This window comes from Gobio gobio, assembly GCF_949357685.1.
Source record: "Gobio gobio genome assembly, chromosome: 14".
In the NCBI taxonomy this organism is placed as follows: Eukaryota; Metazoa; Chordata; class Actinopteri; order Cypriniformes; family Gobionidae; genus Gobio; species Gobio gobio.
In genome coordinates this window covers 18,775,914-18,798,757 of record NC_137107.1, presented here as the reverse complement: position 1 = coordinate 18,798,757, position 22,844 = coordinate 18,775,914, and the positions used below count along the sequence as shown (strand labels likewise).

The 22,844-nt window shown below is 38.9% G+C and overlaps 1 protein-coding gene across 6 annotated transcripts in view; it reads left to right on the top strand.

The window, feature by feature from the left end:
- The first annotated feature begins 431 nt into the window (after positions 1–431).
- Positions 432–22,844, top strand: part of mtmr1b (myotubularin related protein 1b) — a 30,388-nt gene continuing 7,975 nt past the window's right edge. The window contains exons 1-14 of one of the 6 annotated variants that reach the window (XM_079834418.1): positions 432–637; positions 1,337–1,442; positions 2,773–2,838; positions 6,889–6,964; positions 8,493–8,587; positions 9,139–9,246; positions 15,391–15,531; positions 15,615–15,698; positions 15,815–15,964; positions 17,169–17,357; positions 18,575–18,760; positions 20,409–20,615; positions 20,708–20,800; positions 20,902–21,015. In XM_079834418.1, the coding sequence (XP_079690544.1) occupies positions 588–637; positions 1,337–1,442; positions 2,773–2,838; positions 6,889–6,964; positions 8,493–8,587; positions 9,139–9,246; positions 15,391–15,531; positions 15,615–15,698; positions 15,815–15,964; positions 17,169–17,357; positions 18,575–18,760; positions 20,409–20,615; positions 20,708–20,800; positions 20,902–21,015 (1,665 nt within the window). In that variant the 5' untranslated portion in view covers positions 432–587. The remainder of the gene's footprint in view (positions 638–1,336; positions 1,443–2,772; positions 2,839–6,888; positions 6,965–8,492; positions 8,588–9,138; positions 9,247–15,390; positions 15,532–15,614; positions 15,699–15,814; positions 15,965–17,168; positions 17,358–18,574; positions 18,761–20,408; positions 20,616–20,707; positions 20,801–20,901; positions 21,016–22,844) is intronic. The other 5 variants (XM_079834419.1, XM_079834420.1, XM_079834421.1 and 2 more) reach the window with 5 other exon arrangements.

The following is a 22,844-nucleotide window of genomic DNA, read 5'->3' as shown; positions in this document are numbered from 1 at the left end:
AACATGTAAGTGATTATTTCATGAGGATCCAACACTTAAATAAACTCTACATTATGGGAGCATAGTAGTAAGGTCCTTTTCTTTCTGTTTTCCTCATTAATTATTGGGCATCGTTGAGAATGCAGGATTTAGGATTTGGAGAGGATTTGGATTTGGAGGAAGAATGTTCAGAGCCAGATGGGGGCTCACCCTAAACCCTCACGCAATCCTACAAGATTTTCCAAACATTACCCCGCTATTGCATTTTGGGTAACGTAGTCTGTTGATATTTATTAGCGCTGGCGTGGCGGTGCGGGAGGCGAGTTTACGAATCACACTGCCTTGAAGGCTGGGCATTAATATTCATGACTTAAGTCTTTGCCATTGGACACTGTCGACGCAACGTAATTAATATTCAGGAGCAAGCCATAGCCATTGGCAGCTTACGCAGCACAGACCTAATTAACATTTATGAGCGAGATCCCTAGACAGTAGGATTTCGCGTCTTTGCGAGTCAAAGTTTTAGCGTTATCAGTTGTTACACACACGATGAGTTTTGGATATGCAACATAGCGTGATTTTGACCTTCTGTAAGCTTACAGTAGAGGATGGACAAGCGACAGACCGCAACACAGTCAAATGCTGAAACTCCAGAGAGGTCAGTGCCAATAACACCCCATTTATAGTTTATGACACCCCATCTCCACTGTTTAGTGTCGCGACGCGACGCTTAGTGAATTATAATGGGTGCGTTGCGAATCGCTGTGAAGACATGAAGTGTCATAAACCAGGTGTTTCACCGCATTCTTCAGTTAGTTACTGAGTGACTTGATGCAAACAAAATCCTTGTTTGAACGAGGTGTTGTCTCATATTAACCAGACATGCAGATAAGAAAGTAGGCTACTTTATCAGCATGAGAAACGCCGATGACTTTTCTTTATTAAGGAAGGGTGCACTTTTTATAGCTAATTAATGTTTTACTCATGAAATAAACAGCGGTTTGGATATTAAAATGTAAAAAAAACGCTGCACGCTTACATCAGAGGAAGACTCCAGACATATTGGTAATAGAAAAGGCTTTTATCCGTGCGGGGGGTCGCCCCCTCATGGGCGCCGCTTTGTTGATATCACGTGACCAGCCGTGCCATTTAATTGGCCGAGTTACTTATAATAAATAGTAATAGCTCAATAGATTTTTAATAGTATGAATATAAAAGTTCATAAACTACAGATGCAACAGTCTGAGTCAACAACATAGCTAATAACGATTGACATCGCTATTCAGGTGCTCTTATACATATCTTATTGTCAGAACTCAGAAGTATTATGTAACTCACTAACACTTTTATATTATAGTCCAACAGGGGCTCATGTTGAATGGTGCAAACAACTGATTGCAGCCACAATGTCAAGTCCGATCTCTGGATCCATCAGCTCAGAGATGCTTTCTAGAGAATGCAAGGTATGGGTGTGCAAGTGTGTATAGTTTATTCATTTATTTATGTTTTTATTATTAAAGAGACACACAGATCTCTTTCTGTTTGTATTGTATTATTTGTACAAAGAACACATCTGCTTTCTTTTGTTTTGTGGATACTTGTGACACTTATGTGCCCTGATTTATTCATGTTTTCATGTGGGGGTTTTTTTTCTCACTTATATTTCATCACTGTTTGGCAATATGTAGAGGTAGTAGATTTCATACTGAAGCAAACAATATGACAAAATGTGTAAATGCTCACTAACTCAAAACAGGTTTTTGTTTTTTTTCTATTTATGCATTGCCAGAGATCTCCACCCAGTGTTTTTAGTTTATACACTCTTTTGCAAGAGGCAGCACGCTTCAGACAACTGCTGTTTTTCTCATGAAACCACAGTGGATCAGAACATTGCTGATGAAGTTATTTTATCAAGTCTCCATTGTTAATGACATGCTGTATTTCACATGAAAAAGAAATTTCTGTCATTAGTTACTCCTGGTTTTGTTACAAAACCCTTATGGTGGAACACAAAAGGTAAATTTTTCCTGGCCATATCCTAGAACCATAAAAGAATCATAAAAAATAGTGCAGACAACTCTTGCTGGAAGGACATTTGACGTCCAGACTGAAAAAATGTGCTGTAAATTTAGCTTCTCTAATCTACTAAAAGGTGGCGTCGCCAGAATGAAGTCCACATTGTTGTCCTGAATGCTGAGCTTACAGAGAGTCTCCAAGACTAGTCAACAGACTTAATTATCTAATTCTATGTAAGTCTGTTGAACATTGAAGATTTGTGAATCATTCAGACCAGTTTAGAGCTGATTAACTGAAAATATCGGACTCAAATTAACAATTCGTTTATGAATCAGACATCATACTTCTCTCATAAACATGGCCAGGAGAGCTTGGTTGGATGTCAACATTTTAGGTGAAAACTTGAGCTATTGTATGATTTCGCAAGACTTCGGTTATAGTGCACAGGTCCAATTTTATAATGCATTTATGAAAAAAGCAATGATACTTCAAACATTGATCTCTCACGAGTTGAGATCTACTTTTCTGTTAATCATGCGGAACTTCTGATTGTTTAAAAAGGGGTCATATATGTCAAATGAATGTAAACGTCTGGCAAAATATAAAGCCCTTTTGACCTTTTTACACCTGCATGAATGCTTGTAGTTCTAGTGGTGTCTTGAAATGATTGCACTTCCACAATCTTTCTGGTGTGGTTATATGCACTGCTTTTTTTTTCTTTCTCTTTCCTCACCGATCTCTATTTTTCTGTGGTGTTGTGGTGTTTCTTTGGTGCAGGACTGTGATGTGGAGGTTAAAGGATTTCTCTCGGACAGTGACCCTCAACAGACTGCCCCCTCTTCGGCAAGTCTTTCTGTGTGTGTGTGTGTGTGTGTGTGACTCTATTAACAATTTGACATTATTGCTAACTTTCAAACAGACATAGACAGTTTCAAGACACTTGCATCAAAAAAAAAAAAGCAATGTTATGTAATTTTAGGGTTAAATGCTTTTTAACATTAAATACTTTTTCCTCTTCTCACACTTTTCCCAGCTCTTTGCTCATGAAATACTTCCTTCACCTCAGACCCCCAAAATCTGTCTGTCCGTCCATACATCCATGTCTATATCTATAGCCTGTCTGTCCGTCCGTCCATCCATCCATCATCTGTGTCTGTCTTTATGTCTGTCTGTCCGTCCGTCCGTCCATCCATCCATCCATGTCTGTCTATATCTATGTTTGTCCGTCCATCCATCCATCCATCCATCCATCCATCCATCCATCCATCCATCCATGTCTGTCTATCCATCCATCCAATTCTATATCTATAGCCTGTTTGTCTGTCCGTCCATCCATCCATCCATGTCTGTCTATGTCTGTCCGTCCGTCTGTCCGTCCATCCATCCGTGTCTGTCTATATGTCTATCTGTTTGTCCATCCATCCATCCATCCATGTCTGTCTATATGTCTGTCTGTCCGTCCGTCCATCCATCCATTTCTCTCTATATGTATGTCTGTCCGTCCATCCATCCATCCATCCATCCAACCATCCATCCGTGTCTGTCTATCCATCTCTGTCTAAATGTCTATCTGTTTGTCTGTCCATCCATCAATCCATGTCTGTCTATATCTATGTCTGTCCGTCCATCCATCCATCCATCCGTGTCTGTCTATCATCCATCCATGTCTGTCTGTCTGTCCATCCATCCATGTCTTTCTATATGTCTGTCTGTCTGTCTGTCCGTCCGTCTGTCCATCCATCCGTGTCTGTCTATATGTTTGTCCGTCCATCCATCCATCCGTGTCTGTCTATCCATCCATGTCTATATCTATAGCCTGTTTGTCTGTCCGTCCATCCATCCATCCATCCATCCATGTCTGTCTATGTCTGTCCGTCCGTCCGTCCGTCCATCCATCCGTGTCTGTCTAAATGTCTATCTGTTTGTCTGTCCATCCATCCATCCATCCATGTCTGTCTATATCTATGTCTGTCCGTCCATCCATCCATCCATCCATCCATCCATCCATCCATCCATCCATCCATCCATCTGTGTCTGTCTATCATCCATCCATCCATGTCTGTCTGTCTGTCCATCCATCCATCCATGTCTGTCTATATGTCTGTCTGTCCGTCCGTCTGTCCATCCATCCGTGTCTGTCTATATGTTTGTCCGTCCGTCCATCCATCCATCCATCCATCCGTGTCTGTCCATCCATCCATCCATGTCTGTCTATATGTCTGTCTGTCTGTCCATCCATCCGTGTCTGTCTATATGTTTGTCCGTTCATCCATCCATCCATCCATCTATCCATCCATCCATCCATCCATCATCTGTGTCTGTCTATATCTATTTGTCGGTATCTCTGTCTGTCTGTCTGTCTATCTGTCCATCCATCCATCTATCCGTGTTTGTCATATAAAATATATATATATATATATATAAAAAAAAAAAATATATATATATATACACAAACACTGATAGATGGATATATCTGTCTATATCTATCTATGTCTGTCTGTTTGTCCATCCATCCATCCAAGTCCATCCAAGTTTTTGTTGAGTTTGCATGTGGAACTCAAACTTAAATGTGTATTTCTTGCATTGTCTGCTTATTATAATTAACAGGTTTTTTCAAATATATTTACCATCATTTTGTTGTCCATATAAATGCACTAGTAATATTTGGATCTCATTTATTTGCACGTTTGCCTGCAAAGGCATTTTAGATTTATTACTGTGAACACATTTTTTGTTTGTTTTTGCACAGTAAATCATTTTTTGTGCTGCAGATGCAGTCAAAAGAGCATGATTTGCATTTAAATCTGCTATATGCCTTTTCTGCATTATTGATATAGCAGATAACTGAATGTGTGAGGGGAAATACAGATGTTTTGACTCATATGCCATTATGAAATATCCCCACCCCGTGCCATCTTTCTAGGGCTTTATTAGCATAATGCTGAACAGATCTCCGTAGATCTTTTGTCTTGGTGAAGGTCAAGCCTGTTGAATTCCACAGTGCTGTCATTGTCCTGCAGCTGGACCGTAACAGAATGACTGAATTCTCTGATTCGTCTGTGTCCATGAAGCTGCCAAACAGTTCTGTCACTGTGGGTGGAGCAGACCCACGAGCCCTCATCTCATCCCTCTGTACTCCCCACTGCTTGTTGTCAGCAGTTTGCGCACAGAAACTGCTTTTTCAGGGCCAAATGTTGACTTGTGGTTCATTGGATCTTGAAAGAGTAATCATAATGACTTCATACTGCATAAAGACAAGATTTTTACTAGTTACTGGTGCTAAATTCACCATCAAGATGCTATGGTGTTGTACATGGTTACCAGAACGTTGCTCTGGGTTTGCTGAGGTGTTTAGAGTGTACTTTAGCTATGTGAAGTGCATATTCCCTTCTGTCAAAGTTAATGAAAGCATCCAAAAATATGAATCTCAAATATTTTGCTCTTGCTGAATCTGCAAGAAAATCAGTAGTTTTCTTTTCATACTGTGAGATTTTCTTCAGTGTTCTAAATTACAGCCCTGCCTTCCGCGTTTAGTTTACAGCCTTAAACGTTGGACCGGCTGTTTGCTCTAGGCAGAGAGAGAACTTAAAGTTTGGGAGTGGTGGAAAGGAAACCACATACAGAGTATTTCTGTATCTGAGAGGTATATTTTGTGTGTGTGTGTGTGTGTTTTTTGTAAAGCCTTGTTCAGAATGACAGTCCAAATCTGATTTTTGTGCATATCAGATTGAAACCCGATTAGATTTAGCAAGTGTGAACGGCAAATCCGTTTTGAAGTACGTTCATACACTATATTGCCAAAAGTTTTGGGTTGCCTGCCTTTACATGCACATGAACTTTGATTACATTCCCATTCTTAATCGGTAGGGTTTAATATGGAGTTGGCCCACACTTTGCCATAACAACTTCAGCTCTTCTGGGAAGGCTTTCCACAAGGTTTAGGAGTGCGTTTACAGGAATTTTTGACCATTCTTCTAGAAGCGCATTTGTGAGGTCAGGCACTGATGTTGGACGAGAAGGTCTGGCTCGCAGTCTCCGCTCTAACTCCTCCCAAAGGTGTTTTATCAGGTTGAGGTCAGGACTCTGTGCAGGCCAATCAAGTTCCTCCACACCAAACTCGTGTACAGGTGCTGGTGCAGTCATGTTGGAACAGGAACATCCCCAAACTGTTCCCACAAAGTTGGGAGCATGAAATTGTCCAAAATGTCTTGGTATGCTGAAGCATTAAGAGTTCCTTTCTCTGATACTAAGAGGTCTTCAACCCTGCTCTTGGAGGCCCACTGTCCTGCAGAGTTTAGCTCCAAACCTAATCAAAATCACCTGAACCTGCTAATCAAGCTCTTCAGGATTACATGAAAATCACAAGCTAAAGAAGGTTGGGTATAAACTTTGCAGCGCAGTGGGCCTCCAGGAACAGGGTTGAAGAGCCATAGACTTTCACTGAAGGAGGGACACAGGCCATATTTAGGTACCATAATATCATAGTGACATTGGGCTCTGGGTTTGCTCTTATGACTTGACCAGTATGTTGCCTAAAAACCAGCCACAACACCTTAAAAAACGGCATAGCAATTCCCTGGTAAAATGGTGGCAAGTTTTACATATTCTGATTATGTAAGACGCATTAACCTAATTGCAAAAACCACAAAAAGCCAATATTCTAGATTCTAGAAATCCAAATAAGACAGTTGGCATATTGCCTGTATTAATCCGAATTTTGGATGCTTTAAATAGCTTGTTCAGAATATCTAAATATGTTCATGTTTATCTGAATAATGCTTATACAGGAATATTCCAATAGGACCATGTAAACATCTTATCAGAATAAAAGCTTAATCGGAAAATGATGTGCATGTAGTCATATCAAAATGTGTTTGTTCCCATGTGTGACAGGCACTCAGAGAAGGAAATAAGCAGGCTCAGATGGAGGAGGCTCCACGTGTTACTGGAGAAACCATCAAGGCTATTGGTAAGAACCTTAAAGGGGGGGTGAAACACTCAGTTTTTGTCAATCTCATGTCAATCTTGAGTACCTATAGAGTTGTATTGCATCCGTCATATCTCCTAAAAGTCTTTAGTTTTATCATATTTATAAAAGAAAGATACGCTGTACCGAGTCTTTCCGAAGAAAAAAAACGAGCGGCTGGAGGCGTATCGTGTGGGCGGAGCTAAACTGCCACGAGCGCGCAGTTATTGCATTGAGAGCGTCTGAAAGCTGTGACATCCTTAAAAATGGAAAAGAAAACGTTACCCTAAATAAACCATGACTATCAATCGGATTCAACCACACATATATGATCCAGAATCTGATCCGGAGGCTGAAATTGAACAAGAACAGCAGCAGAAACTACTACAGCAGGGCATCTCTATGTGGTATGTACTTTAGATGTATATATTTGCTTAGCGGCTTGTCACGAGTTTTACAACATTTGTGTGTGTTTACTCATGGTTTATGAGGACATGCCATGATTTCGTTTATGGAATATTGTATGCGATTTAACGATAGCAGTAGGAAGCGGAACGGTTTTGCACATCAGACTAGTGCGTGTTTACATAGAAAAACAATAGAGTTGTTGCACATTTAAATGAACGTGTCGATAGCTCACAACACACAGACATTTGAAGCAGTTTTACTCACCGCCTGGTTCCAACGCACGACCGTGAACCTTAATCGCTGGGACCGCTCCATCTTTCAGCATTAGACGACCTACAAATCCGGAGTTGAACCGGGCCTTGTTTATAACCATCGTCGCCGAAATGCAGGGAACAAACAAAAACACTTGCACAACTCCGTTGCTGCTCCGGAAAAACAAACTCCATCCACTGTCCCATTAACGCTGGGTTCTTTGGGAAGCTGTACAGGGTTGTCTTGCCCTGACAACCAAAAACACACTTCTTTGGTGACATTGTTGATTTAGTGAAGTCCTGTGACTGCAGCGCAGCCGAGCAAAGCGCGTTAATGGGCATGCATTTGCTCTCTCGCTCTGGTGTCGCGCGCACACCCTTCCTGGAGAAGAGCCCTTATGGCCCGTACAAGGACAATCCGCCCTTGTTGACGTCACGCAGACCCATACTCGAAAAAAAACTTTCCGAAACTTATGAGAAACTGGAAGGAGTATTTTTGGCACAGAAATACTCCTTAAAACGTCCAACTTTCTTTTTTGAAACTTTGTCTATGTATAGCATGGGAATCCAAGTCTTTAACATTTTAAAAAGCTCAGTATGCATGAAACAGCATTTCACCCCACCTTATGCGCATTTATTGTTTAGCATGTTTTTACCCAATGTATCAGTACAGAACCATCATGAAGCATAGCAAGCTAAACATAATATGACATAATAGGTTAACATTTAGGTCTCAAGGTCAGTGGACAAAGCTTAAAATATTATTGTTGTCCTTTTTAGGTAGTATAGGTTAGACAAGTGGATGGAAATGGTCTTCCACACCTACGCACACCAATGATAGATAACCTTTGTATGCTGTGGTGTTTTCACAGTCAAAGATGTCATGTATATCTGTCCATTCTCTGGGGTTGTGAGAGGGACTCTAACCATCACTGATTACAAGCTCTACTTTAAGAGCCTGACACGGGTAAACACACTCTTCTACTTATTTTTACAGCATCTAAAGGCAGTGACACACCAAACTGACATTAAAGAACTAGCGGCAACAAAAGCAGACTGTGGTGTCGCCTCACATTCTGGGTCAAAAAGTTGTGCTTGGAACATTCCACAAAGTAGTGTTGTCAAAAATATTGATGTTTCGATACATATAAATACTGTAATATTTGACGAGGTTTCAATACAATTTTTTGCTGAAAATTCAGCTTTGGATTTTCACAGGAATAAATAACATTTTAAAATATACTATTGTTTATTAAATTGTAATAATATTTCTCAATATTAGTGTTTTTACTGTATTTTTTTATTAAATAAATGCAGACTTTGTGGGCATAAGAGACTTCTTTTAAACACATTAAACATTTTTATTATTCCACACTTTTGGACAGTAGTTTACTGAGTTTCTTTTGAGGCTTAGTAGATCGATTTAAATTAGTGCTTTTATTCCAGAGTGTTTTCTCAGATCTCAACCAGCACAAATGTTTTGATTGTTTATCAATGTTCTGTCTGTGTTTGCGAAAGGATTCTCCATTTGTGCTGGATGTGAATCTTGGAGCCGTAAGCAGACTGGAGTCTATCGCTGTTCAGAGTCACGGAGACAACACTCAAGGACTTGAGATAGTCTGCAAGGCAAAGGACAAATCAGTTTTCCTCTTTTCCACCCTTCATTGGCTCTTGTCCTATGGAAGCTTGTTTACGCCACTGAATAAAAAATAAAAAAAGGTCAATTTGACTTTTCATCTCACAATTCAGATTTTTTCCCCCTCACAACTGTGAGTTTACATCTCGCAAATCTGACTTTTATTCTCAGAATTGCGTGATGTAAACACAATTGTGAGTTTTAAAGTCAGAATAGCAAGATATAAACACAATTGCAAGTTTTAAAGTCAGAATTGCGAGATATAAACACAATTGTGAGTTTTAAAGTCAGAATTGCGAGATATAAACACAATTGCGAGTTTTAAAGTCAGAATTGCGAGATATAAACACAATTGCCAGTTATAAAGTCAGAGTTGCGAGTTATAAAGTCAGAATTGCGAGATATAAACACAATTGCAATTCAGATAAATCCCAGCACATAGAGACTCTTTCACCTAGATATTATCATATAGAGACTGTGTCTGTTCCCCGAATTAGTAAATACAAAAAAACATCAAAACCATTCAACAGTAAAAATTTAATTGACGTCCAACAAATAAACAAAATATATAATACAGATGAACAATTGATAAAGCTTGGGTTGCTGAATATTAGATCCCTTTCCCCAAAAGCGCTTATTGTTAATGATATTATTACAGATAATAATCTAGATGTGCTCTGTTTGACAGAAACATGGCTAAAACCTGACGACTACATTACCTTAAATGAGTCCACCCCCCAAGATTATTGTTATAAACATGAGCCGCGTCTGAAAGGTAAAGGGGGAGGGGTTGCTGTAATTTATAATAATATCTTCAGTATTACTCAGAAGTCTAGTTTCAAATATAATTCCTTCGAAGTTTTGGTGCTTTATGTAACGCTATGTAGTGTACATGATAAAACCCGTTCAACATTTGTGTTAGCTACTGTATACAGGCCACCTGGGCATAATACAGACTTTATCAAAGAATTTGCTGATTTTCTATCAGAGTTAGTACTGGCCGTAGATAAAGTACTAATTGTTGGTGATTTTAATATCCATGTTGACAACGGAAAAGACGTATTGGGATTAGCATTTAAAGACACACTAAACTCTATTGGAGTTAGGCAACACGTGTCAGGAGCCACTCATCGCCATAATCATACTTTAGACCTAATATTGTCACATGGAATAAATGTTGATACCGTTGAAATTCTGCAGCAGAGCGATGACATCTCGGATCATTACCTAGTATCATGTATACTTAATTTAGCTAAGGTTGCAAAGCCGCCCCCTCGCTTTAAAAATGGCAGGACAATCACTGCCGCTACTAAAGATTGCTTTTTAAATAATCTCCCTCATCAGTATCATCTGCTCAGCATCCCAGATAGTATAGAAGAACTCGATGTTGCAACAGAAACTATTGACTCTCTCTTTTGCAGTACTTTAGACACAGTTGCTCCTCTGCGCTTAAAGAAGATTAAAGAAAATAGTCCAACGCCGTGGTACAACGAGCACACCCGGGCCCTTAAAACAGCAGCCAGAAAAATGGAGCGCAGCTGGAAGAAAACAAAATTAGAGGTATTTCGTAATTCGTGGAAAGAGCACATGATCACATACAGAAAGGCTGTAAAAACTGCTAGATCTGCTTATATCTCAACTCTCTTGGAAGAAAATAAACACAACCCAAGGTATTTATTCGATACAGTGGCTAAATTAACCAAAAATAAAGCTTCAACTTCTGATGATTGTAAACAGCACAGCAGTAATGACTTTATGAACTTCTTCACATGTAAGATTGATAATATTAGGAATTTTTTTTTTTTTTTTTTTTTTTTTTTTTTTTTTTTTAACCATGCAGCCGTCTAATACAGCATCACATCAGACAGAGCATTGTAGTGTCACTGAGGAAAAATTACACTCATTCACTGCTATAGGAGAAGAAGAATTGGCTAAACTCGTTAAATCATCAAAATCGACAACATGTATGCTCGACCCTATACCAACTAGGCTATTAAAAGAGATGCTACCAGAGGTCATAGATCCTCTTCTTAATATCATTAATTCATCTTTGTCATTAGGATATGTACCGAAAACTTTTAAGTTGGCAATTATTAAACCACTTATTAAAAAACCGCAACTTGATCCTACAGATTTAGTCAATTATAGACCAATCTCAAATCTACCCTTTCTGTCAAAAATACTTGAAAAGGCAGTGTCTTCACAATTATGTTCCTTTTTAGAAAGAAATGGTATCTGTGAGGATTTCCAGTCAGGATTTAGACCGTATCATAGCACTGAGACTGCTCTCGTCAGAGTTACAAATGATTTGCTCTTATCATCCGATCGTGGCTGTATCTCTCTATTAGTGTTACTCGATCTTAGCGCTGCATTTGATACTATCGACCACAACATTCTTTTGAATAGACTCGAAAATTATGTAGGTATTAGTGGAATTGCATTATCATGGTTTAAATCATACCTATGCGACCGTTATCAGTTTGTAGTAGTAAATGAAGATATGTCACACCGATCGCAAGTTCAGTATGGAGTACCGCAAGGCTCAGTGCTAGGACCGCTACTCTTCACCCTGTACATGCTACCACTGGGAGATATCATTAGGAAGCATGGCGTTAGTTTTCATTGTTATGCTGACGATACTCAGCTCTATATTTCTTCACGCCCTAAAGAAACTTACCAATTCACAAGATTAACGGAATGCATAGCTGATATAAAACATTGGATGACTGGTAATTTCCTGCAACTCAATTCAGAAAAAACTGAATTTTTAATTATTGGACAAAAAAGCTCCACAAGTAGTAACCTAGAATACTGTCTAACACTTGATGGCTGTTCTGTCAAGTCCTCGTCGTCAGTGAGGAACCTGGGTGTGCTCTTTGATACCAATCTTTCGTTTGAAAGCCACGTTTCTAGCATCTGTAAAACTGCTTTCTACCATCTTAAAAATATATCTAAATTACGGCACATGCTCTCAATGCAAAATGCTGAACAGTTAGTTCATGCGTTCATGACCTCAAGGTTAGATTATTGTAATGCTCTACTGGGTGGTTGCCCTGCTCGCTTAATAAATAAACTCCAGCTGGTCCAAAACGCAGCAGCTCGAGTTCTTACTAGAACCAGGAAGTATGACCATATTAGCCCAGTTCTGTCAACACTGCACTGGCTGCCTATTAAACATCGCATAAATTTTAAAATCTTACTTATTACTTACAAAGCACTAAATGGTTTAGCTCCCCAATACTTGAGCGAGCTCTTAACATATTATACTCCATCACGTCTACTGCGGTCTCAAAATTCTGGCCAGTTGATCATACCGAGAATATCCAAATCAACTGCAGGCGGTCGATCGTTTTCCTATTTAGCACCTAAACTCTGGAACAGTCTTCCTAACATTGTTCGGGAAGCAGACACACTCTGTCAGTTTAAATCTAGACTAAAAACACATCTCTTTACTGTGGCATACACATAAAACACTTTTTCAATGAAATGATTGTTAGGCTGCATTAACTAGGTCAGCCGGAACCGGGAACACTTCCCATAACACCTGATGTACTCGTGACATCATCAGAAGAATGGCATCTACGCTAATGTTAGTCTCTCTGTTTTATCCCGAGGTTTACTGCAGTCAGCTGGATCCGGGCCGTATCCAGATCAGATGGTGGACCTGTGCCCAGAGAAGACCAACACAGGACCCCGAAGTGTCTGGGAGACCGTGATTAGACTCCCCCTGAAACTGCCTCATCGACACGGCATCTCAATAAACCCGTCTCCTGCGTGTTGCCTCCGATCATTCGAATATTGCACTTTAATAATTATTTAATCAACATCATCCTCAATAAACCCGTCTCCAGCATGTTGCCCCCGGTCCCTCGAATATTCTGATCTATTATGACCTCCGAGCTGTAAAACTGCCAGAATAATAATAATAATACGCTGTTTGTTAATTGGCCAGAGGAGAACTGGCACCCCGACTGAGCCTGGTTTCTCCCAAGGTTTATTTTTCTCCATTAGGTCACCTAATGGGGTTTTGGTTTCCTTGCCACTGTTGCCTCTGGCTTGGCGTGCTCAGTTGGGGACACTAAATTTTTCAACTAAACATCGAAATACATCTAAATAATAAACTAAATTAACCATTTAAACTAAATTACTGATCAAATTATTGATCTAAAGCCCACACTGTCACTGTATGATACTTGAAATTTTTCCAGAATGGCTATACAGCTGAATAAAATTATGCTGCATTATTTTCCTGCTTAACACTGTAAAGCTGCTTTGAAACAATCTACATTGTTAAAAGCGCTATATAAATAAAGTTGACTTGACTTGACTTGACAATTGCGAGTTTTAAAGTCAGAATTGCGAGTTATAAAGTCAGAATTGCAAGATATAAACACAATTGTGAGTTATAAATTCAGAATTGCGAGACATAAAGTCATAATTGCGAGATATAAAGTCAGAATTGCGTGAAATAGTCAGAATTGCGTGATATAAAGTCAGAATTGCGTGTTATAAAGTCAGATTTGCGTGATATCAACAAAATTGCAAGTTATAGTCAGAATTGAGAGATATAAACACAATTGTGTGATATAAAGTTAGAATTGCGTGATATAAAGTCAGAATTGGGAGTTATAAAGTAAGAATTGAGAGTTATAAAGTCAGAATTAGGAGTTATAAAGTCAGAATTGCGTGATATAAAGTCAGAATTGTGCGTTATAAAGTCAGAATTGAGATATATAAACACAATTGCGAGTTTTAAAGTCAGAATTGCGTGATATAAAGTCAGAATTGAGAGATATAAACAATTGTGTTATAAAGTCAGAATTGCGTGATATATACACAATTGCAAGTTATAGTCAGAATTGAGAGATATAAACACAATTGTGTGATATAAAGTCAGAATTGCGAGATATAAAGTCAGAATTGCGTATATAAAGTCAGAATTGCGTGACATGAAGTCAGAATTGAGAGATATAAACACAATTGTGTGATATAAAGTTAGAATTGCGTGATATAAAGTCAGAATTGGGAGTTAGAAAGTAAGAATTGAGAGTTAGAAAGTCAGAATTGTGCGTTATAAAGTCAGAATTGAGATATATAAACACAATTGCGAGTTTTAAAGTCAGAATTGCGTGATATAAAGTCAGAATTGAGAGATATAAACAATTGTGTTATAAAGTCAGAATTGTGTGATATATACACAATTGCAAGTTATAGTCAGAATTGAGAGATATAAAGTCAGAATTGCGAGATATAAAGTCAGAATTGCGTATATAAAGTCAGAATTGCGAGATATAAAGTCAGAATTGCGTGATATGAAGTCAGAATTGAGATATAAACACAACTGTGTGATATAAAGTTAGAATTGCGTGATATAAAGTCAGAATTGGGAGTTATAAAGTCAGAATTAGGAGTTATAAAGTCAGAATTGCGTGATATAAAGTCAGAATTGTGCGTTATAAAGTCAGAATTGAGATATATAAACACAATTGCAAGTTTTAAAGTCAGAATTGCGTGATATAAAGTCAGAATTGAGAGATATAAACAATTGTGTTATAAAGTCAGAATTGCGAGATATAAAAGTCAGAATTGCGTATATAAAGTCAGAATTGTGTGATATGAAGTCAGAATTGAGAGATATAAACAATTGTGTTATAAAGTCAGAATTGCGTGATATATATACAATTGCAAGTTATAGTCAGAATTGAGAGATATAAACACAATTGTGTGATATAAAGTCAGAATTGCGAGATATAAAGTCAGAATTGCGTATATAAAGTCAGAATTGCGTGATATAATGTCAGAATTGGGAGTTATAAAGTCAGAATTGAGATATATAAACACAATTGTGTGATATAAAGTCAGAATTGCGAGATATAAAGTCAGAATTGCGTATATAAAGTCAGAATTGCGTGATATAATGTCAGAATTGGGAGTTATAAAGTCAGAATTGAGATATATAAACACAATTGCGAGTTTTAAAGTCAGAATTGCGAGAGATAAAGTCGCAATTACCTTTTTTTATTTTTTATTCTGTGGTGGAAACAAGCTTCCATACTTGGCCCCTTCCCTTTTCTGTCTTAGCTACTTTTTATTCTCTTGCACACACTTTTAAATATTACAATGTTTTTTCACAGGACCTGAGAAACCCCCGGTTTGCGTACAAGAAGGAGGGACAGAGCAATTTGGAGGTGTTTGAAATAATGTCAAAGTATGCCTTCCCTCTCTCCCACAACCTGGTACGACTTCTTGAAAACATCCACATATGTGACACTTGCGTAAGGACGTGCTGTACACCATAGTGCACTAGCTGAAGATGTTTCAGTGTGTTTAATGATACACATTCCCTCTCTTCCCTCAGCCTCTCTTTGCCTTTAAATACCGAGAGAAGTTTCCAGAAGATGGCTGGAAGATCTACGACCCAATCGCTGAGTACAAGAGACAGGTAAGAACTGTCATCACCACTCACCATATGCGAAATATATGTATCAGGATAGGTAAATATTTTGGTATTACAGTATGTTCTGATGTTCCTGATGTGGATGTTGTGGGTGATGGCAGGGTCTTCCAAACGAGAGCTGGATCATCAGTAAAATGAACAGCAGTTATGAGGTGTGCGAGACATATCCGGCTCTGCTGGTCCTGCCTTCAAACGTCACAGAGGACGAACTGAAAAGAGTGGCGGCCTTTAGGGCCAAACGGCGTCTCCCTGTAAGAAGATTTTTTTTAAATTGAAAAACCTAGGATCTAGTTTAACCCTCATCTTTCCCTCACACTTTGTAACAAATCCTTCCCTCACGGGTCAAAATGACCTGAAGCCCTAAAATTATACATAATTTTTTCTTTGTCCAGAAAGCTTATTTTATTTAATTTTGATAATATTTTTTTCTATTTTTTAATGCATTTTTGTTGTTGTTGATTTTTGGTTATTTTTTTATTTTATTTACTTTTTAAATGACTAGATTTGTATCAATAAATAATAAATTAACAGTAATTTAAGCACATTCTTCAAAAAAATTTCAACTTCAATTTTAAATAACTCAATGCATATGCATAACCCTTTTAATACAGCTAAAAATATTTTACATTGAGTGTCTTTGCCGACCTCTTGTGGAAAAAAGATAATATAATATGATATTTCAAGACTCTTGCCACTAGATGGCCTTATAGCTCTATATGGAGCACATGAGCTGTTCCACTGGGTCCTAAAGTCATTTCTCTTTGCTGTGTATTCAGATACACATTGTAGACATTTATAAAAATCATTGTTTGGTAGTTTTAGCATTTTTAGCTTGAATTTTGAGCATTTTTAGGTTTTTCTGTGTACTGAAGCGTTCCTCACATTCCATTCATTCCTAAGCGGGTCAAATTGACCTGCAAGGGAAGGATTTGTTACTTTTTAAAACTTTTTTTTGTGCATCCGTGGTTCAAGTGCGACAAAAGTCCTAAGGTCTTGGACCACTCGGATGAACTCTCAATTTAAAAAAAACCTTTTGACCTGAGGGAAAGATAAGGGTTAACAGTTTAGTTTTACTTTACAATGGGCCTTTGTTTGGCCAATTGAATATCTTCTAGCAGCATCTGTATTGTCATATGATAGATAACGAAGAAAGAAAAAAATCAAATAATGTTAGATGAAAAATAAATCTTATTTTATTTTAACTATTTTCCAAGCATTTGTGTGGTGTTCTGAAATAAAGAGGCAAAGTCATTACTGTTTTTCCTTCTTCTTTTAAATTGTATAAATTCAGACCGATTTGCAAATGCGGAACACGCATTTTAGACAGGATTTGTCACATTGCAGTAACCAATCATAACGCCATGGAGACAGTTTTTAACCACGATTTTAAATATTAAACGCTATTTTATTTGTTCTGTCATGACCATCTTCTTAAACGTTATCACATTCCCTCAGGTGCTGTCCTGGATTCACCCTGAGAGTCAGGCTGCTATAGTGCGCTGCGGTCAGCCACAGGTGGGTCCGTCAGACCGCCGCTGCAGGGAGGACGAACGGTACCTTCAGACGATACTCGACGCCAACGCTCAGTCTCACAAGCTCTGCATCTTTGATGCTCGCCAATGCACTGTGGCTGACACCAACAAAGTAAGAAACTGTGTTTTAAAAAACAAATACTACAGCCAGTGTTGTGGATAACGCATTAAATGTAACTTGAGTTGCGTAATCAGATTACTTTTTTCAAGTACTGTGTAAAGTAACACATTACTTTGAAATGTAAAACACAATATCTGAGTTACTTTTTCAAGTAAGTAAGTAACGCAAGTAACTTTGTTTTCCCATTTATTGACTGACAGCTCTCCTGTCCCTATGTTGAGAGAAATCGTGATTAAGATGCAAAGGTGTTGTGTGTGCTGTCTTCCTTCAGCCTGAGGCTTCTGCTGCCTTCACGTGCTATCGGAAATAAAATCCTTTACCATCACAGGAATGAATTAAAATTTAAAAATATATTCAAATAGAGTTCTTTTAAAGTGTAATAATATTTCACAATATTACTGTTTCAACTGTATTTTTGATCAAATAAATGCTTTTCCATAAAAAGGGGGAAAATCTATATTTTGTAGTGAGGCAGTTCATATATTGGTACAATTTATATGTTTCCATAAAACTACTTTCCAGCATTAGAGCCTTTAGATCAGAAGGTCAGTGAGGACTTAATTAAATGTTTTATATAAAAATGATATACATGAGATCTTTGAGAAATCGGTGTAATGTGCATATCATACAGTAAGGGATGAATCGAGCTTACCTGCCTGTTTTAGTTTCTAAATTTAGTGGTTGTTTAGTACTTGTAGTCTTAAATACTAAATATGTACGAGTAATGGTTTCACTGAACCAGTTTGAACCTCAATACAGACTACAACTAAAGCGATAGTTCACCAAAATGTTTTTATCTATCATCATTTACTCACCCTCAGGTCATTCCAAACCTGTATACATTTCTCCTATGGATTAATAAAACAAATATTTTGAAGAATGCTGAGAAACCTTTGACTTCCATTGTATGGTCAAAGGATACACTGAGACATTTCTCAAAATATCATACAAAGTCATACAGCTTTGGAACAACTTGTGGGTAAGAGAGTAGAGAGTAAATGAGTAAAATGAACTCTTCCACTTTAGATTAATATTACACGTTAATGGGTTTAAGTGGAGCTGGACAAGACCAGACTTATGAACATTCAATGTTCAGTTCTTATTGTAATGAAAGAAATTATAGAAAGCTCCTAGATCTTTTGCCAGCAACAAACACACTACTGTACCAGATTTTCTGGAATGGCTTATATGTGGCACCACTTTTATAGGCCAAAGATGGAGGATATGAGAATGAGAGTTTCTACATCAATGTGGAGCTGAACTTTCTGGAGATCCCCAACATACATGTGATGAGAGAATCCCTGAGGAAACTCAAGGAGGTGGTGTATCCTGCCATCGACCAACAACACTGGTTCTCCTCTGTGGATTCTACACACTGGCTGGAATATATCAGGGTGAGAATCTGTATTATGTCACCACACCATGTTCATTTTGAAGCCGTGATCGAATCAGGTGGTCATTATATCCTGACTTTCATACTCGTGAATGTTCATTGATGTTTCTATTCTGTCTACTATTTTTTAAAATGTTTCTTTCACTTTAATTTACAAGCAAGCAATTCATTGGCTGTTGTGCATTTGAGACTTGTTAAAGTCAACTTCTGGGGCTTGATTCACAAAAATCTTCTTAAGAAAGATGAATTTTTTAGATATTCCAAGACGTACATAAGACTGTTACTTTTTATGTTCCAAGTAAAATTCTTGGAAAATAGTTGTTGCAGGATCAACTCCATGAAAGACACTTCAAAGGTCGCTTTTTTCCGCCACCTGCAGATTACTGTAATAATCATAAGTGCATACTGTTTTTGATGAGACTGGCTTGACAGGAGAATAGCAATCTATCACATTTTTTATTGTGGTGTATTTTCAATGACCAATCATTGGTGTCACTTCAGAAAATTCATACACATCCCTAGTAGTAGTAATATACACTATATTGCCTGGCTGGCAGTCTTTGCTCTAATTCATCCCAAAGGTGTTCTGTCGGGTTGAGGTCAGGGCTATGTGCAGGACAGTCAAGTTCCTACACCAAACTCGCTCATCCATGTCTTTATGGACCTTGCTTTATGCACTGGTGCGCAGTCATGTTGGAACAGGAAGGGGCCATCCCCCAAAGTGTTCCCACAAAGTTGGGAGCATGAAATTGTCCAAAATATCTTGGTATGCTGAAGCATTAAGAGTTCCTTTCACTGAAATCAAGGGGCCAAGCCCAAACCCTGAAAAAAAAGCCACACCTTAACCCCCCTCCACCAAACTTTACACTTGGCACTATGCAGTCAGGCAAGTACCGTTCTCCTGGCAACCGCCAAACCCAGTCTCGTCCATCGGATTGCCAGACAGAGAAGCGTTATTGGTCACTCCAGAGAACACGTCTCCACTGCTCTAGAGTCCAGTGGCGGCGTGCTTTACACCACTTTGCATTGCACTTGATGATGTAAGACTTGGATGCAGCTGCTCGGCCATGGAAACCCATTCCATGAAGCTCTCTACACACTGTTCTTGAGCTAATCTGAAGGACATATGAAGTTGGAGGTCTGTAGCTATTGAGTCTGCAGAAAGACTTCTGTGCACTGTGCACCTGAATTCAATGATTTGGAGGGGTGTCCCAATACTTTTGGCAATATATTGTATATTAAATGTAGCTAGTGTTATGTTGCAATGCTTAATTGCAACAATTCATTTGAAACAACCCAATAAATGCATTAAACATCTTACATTTGTGAATTTAAGACAAGGTGGAGGTTATCCTAATTTTTTATTTAGTTATTGCTTTGTTTTTCAGAGAAACGTATGTGAATTTAACATGTTTCTAAAACTCTGCAAACATATTATGGCATTTTTATGCTTTACTACAGTCAAAAACCTACATACAGCACCTTTTACAGGTTAAAAGTGCAGAAATTATACACATTTCTGTTTGTCACTAACAGTTTACAGTTACACTAGGTTTGTCCTTTTCATATTTTAGGTTGCTCAAATAATAACAAAGATGTAAAAATAAAAAGTATCTCATAAAGGTACAACACTCATATTTTCTCTGTAGCTCTTGCTAGCAGGTGCAGTTCGCATCGCGGACCGAATCGAGTCGGGTAAGACGTCAGTGGTGGTGCACTGCAGTGATGGCTGGGACCGCACGGCTCAGCTCACATCTCTGGCCATGCTCATGCTGGACGCGCACTACCGCTCGCTCAGGGGCTTCCAGGTGCTGCTGGAGAAGGAATGGCTGAGCTTCGGACACCGCTTTGCTTCGGTCAATAGCATTCTGCATGTATGGAAAAACTCATACTGCATTGAACGTGTACTAACATCTCACTGTATCTTTCTCTACCTCTTGTCTGTTAGCGTGTGGGACATGGAGATGGGAATCACGCAAACTCTGAGCGCTCGCCTCTCTTTGTGCAGTTCATCGACTGTGTCTGGCAAATGACACGACAGGTGAGGAAAAAGGGGATAGTGGAGTTGGGTAAAAATAAAATGAAACCTGTTTGATACAATATTATTATATCAGTCTTTTTTAAATATTTTTTTTTTCTTAGTTTCCCTCTGCATTTGAATTCAATGAGCTGTTTCTCGTCACGGTGCTCGATCACCTCTACAGCTGCCTGTTTGGGACATTTCTCTACAACAGCGAGCAAGAACGAGTCTCGAAGGCAAGGATGGATGCATGCAACTGTTATGTGCATTAATGTCACTTGGTTTTAGGGCCTGTTTGCACCTCGTCACTTCATGTGTTTTCTCTGAGCGGATAGCTGTCCGATCGTGAAAAGACCAGGTGTGAATGCACTCCGGAGCAGATTTTTTACCCCTCCCAAAACGGTAAAAAATAAACATGTGAGAGCATGTTATAGGCTATATGACATGTTATAGTCCGATATGACAGCGCTACTGCAACACGCATCACCGCAGAGGAGTAGCTGAGTATCTCTTCAGCAAGCTGACATGTAAACTGCTGCAAATGAAACTGAAAGTAAGTCGCAGACGCTCTAAACTAGAGATGCACTGGAGGGCCAGGGACCAGAATCATCTGATTTTTTTGCCAGCTGCACAGGCAATAACGTAAGCTGCGCTTCACGCTTTTCTTCTCTCCGACGGCGAAGTGGCACACACCCGTGTCCTCTCACTCATCTCATTTGCTCCACTTAAATAGTGCTTGTATTGCACATAATTGTACTTATTCACATCGAAAGCATGCGCACCACTGATCTATATAAGTGGAGCACACATAAAGCTGCCTTTCAAACAGCTTGAGAGTCACAAGTACCAAAATGAGTGGCTCACTGCGTTTAAAGGTGCACTGTGTAAATTTTCTAGCGGCAAGGTTGCAAATGCCCACCGCTCACCCCTCCCTTTCGAAGCACATAGAGAAGTTACAGTGGCCGACACAGGAAAAAGATGTCATCGTCGTAGAGAGCAGAGAGTAGCTAGTGCTCTGTAGAGCAGTTTGTCCGTTTAGGGCTACTGTAGAAACATGACGCCGCAAAATGGCGACTTCACTGTAAGGGGCCCGCGGTGTGTGTAGATAGAAATGGCTCATTCTAAAATAATAAAAACATAATGGTTCATTATGTAAGGTCTTTATACACCACTGAAAACATATTTATGTATATTATATTGCATTTCTGTCAATAGATCCTCATAAATACTACATACTGCACCTTTAAATGGTGTCATCTTAAAATGTCAAAATGCCGATCTTGGCATTGTTCAGTTAAACATCCAGTTTTGGAACGTAAATAGTTGAAAAAGATAAAGCATGTTGTGTGTCTCGGCATTCACAACAAACGCGAATAGAACGTCAGGAGCGAGTGATTTCAATGTTAAGTCAATGGAAAGGCGCATTGACGCGCATCTGGAGGTCCTGCGGCACGAAAGACACGTTTTGCGCGGCGCCATGGACGCGTTTCCGCCTCATTCGCGCGAATTGGACGCATTTCCACCTTATTCGCGCGAATTGGACACTAATTGAGCGCCTTGCGTGATACGCGCGTTACACGCTAGTGGTGCTTTTTGTGCATTCACACGTTTGAAGCGAATTCGCGTCTGACGCCCGAGTTGAAAATTTTGAACTTTGGCGTCAATTCGCGCTGCGTTAACCAATCAGGAGCCTGATTTCTGCTGTCACGTGGTAAAGTGACGTGATGAGAAACCCTGCATAATTTAAAAATACTACTATTGTGTCACAAAATGAGATTTTAAGACTTTTTCAGGTGAGAGTGTAGTTGTTTAAAGCTCAAATCTGTGGTTTATTTATAAAGAAAATATATTTTAAAAAAATATATTCTTGCGTTTGTGGAGTTGTGAGATTCAGGCGATCACTGGGCACTCACCGCTCATAACCCCGGCGAGAGCAGCCTTTCCTCGGCTAGTCCTTCTGTCGTTTGCCGCTGGCTCTGATGTCCTGTAGTGGTTCGTCTTGTGTGGATCTAACGGGCGATCTTTGGTGTTATGAATCTATAATTTGTTGTCTGCCAAATCGTAT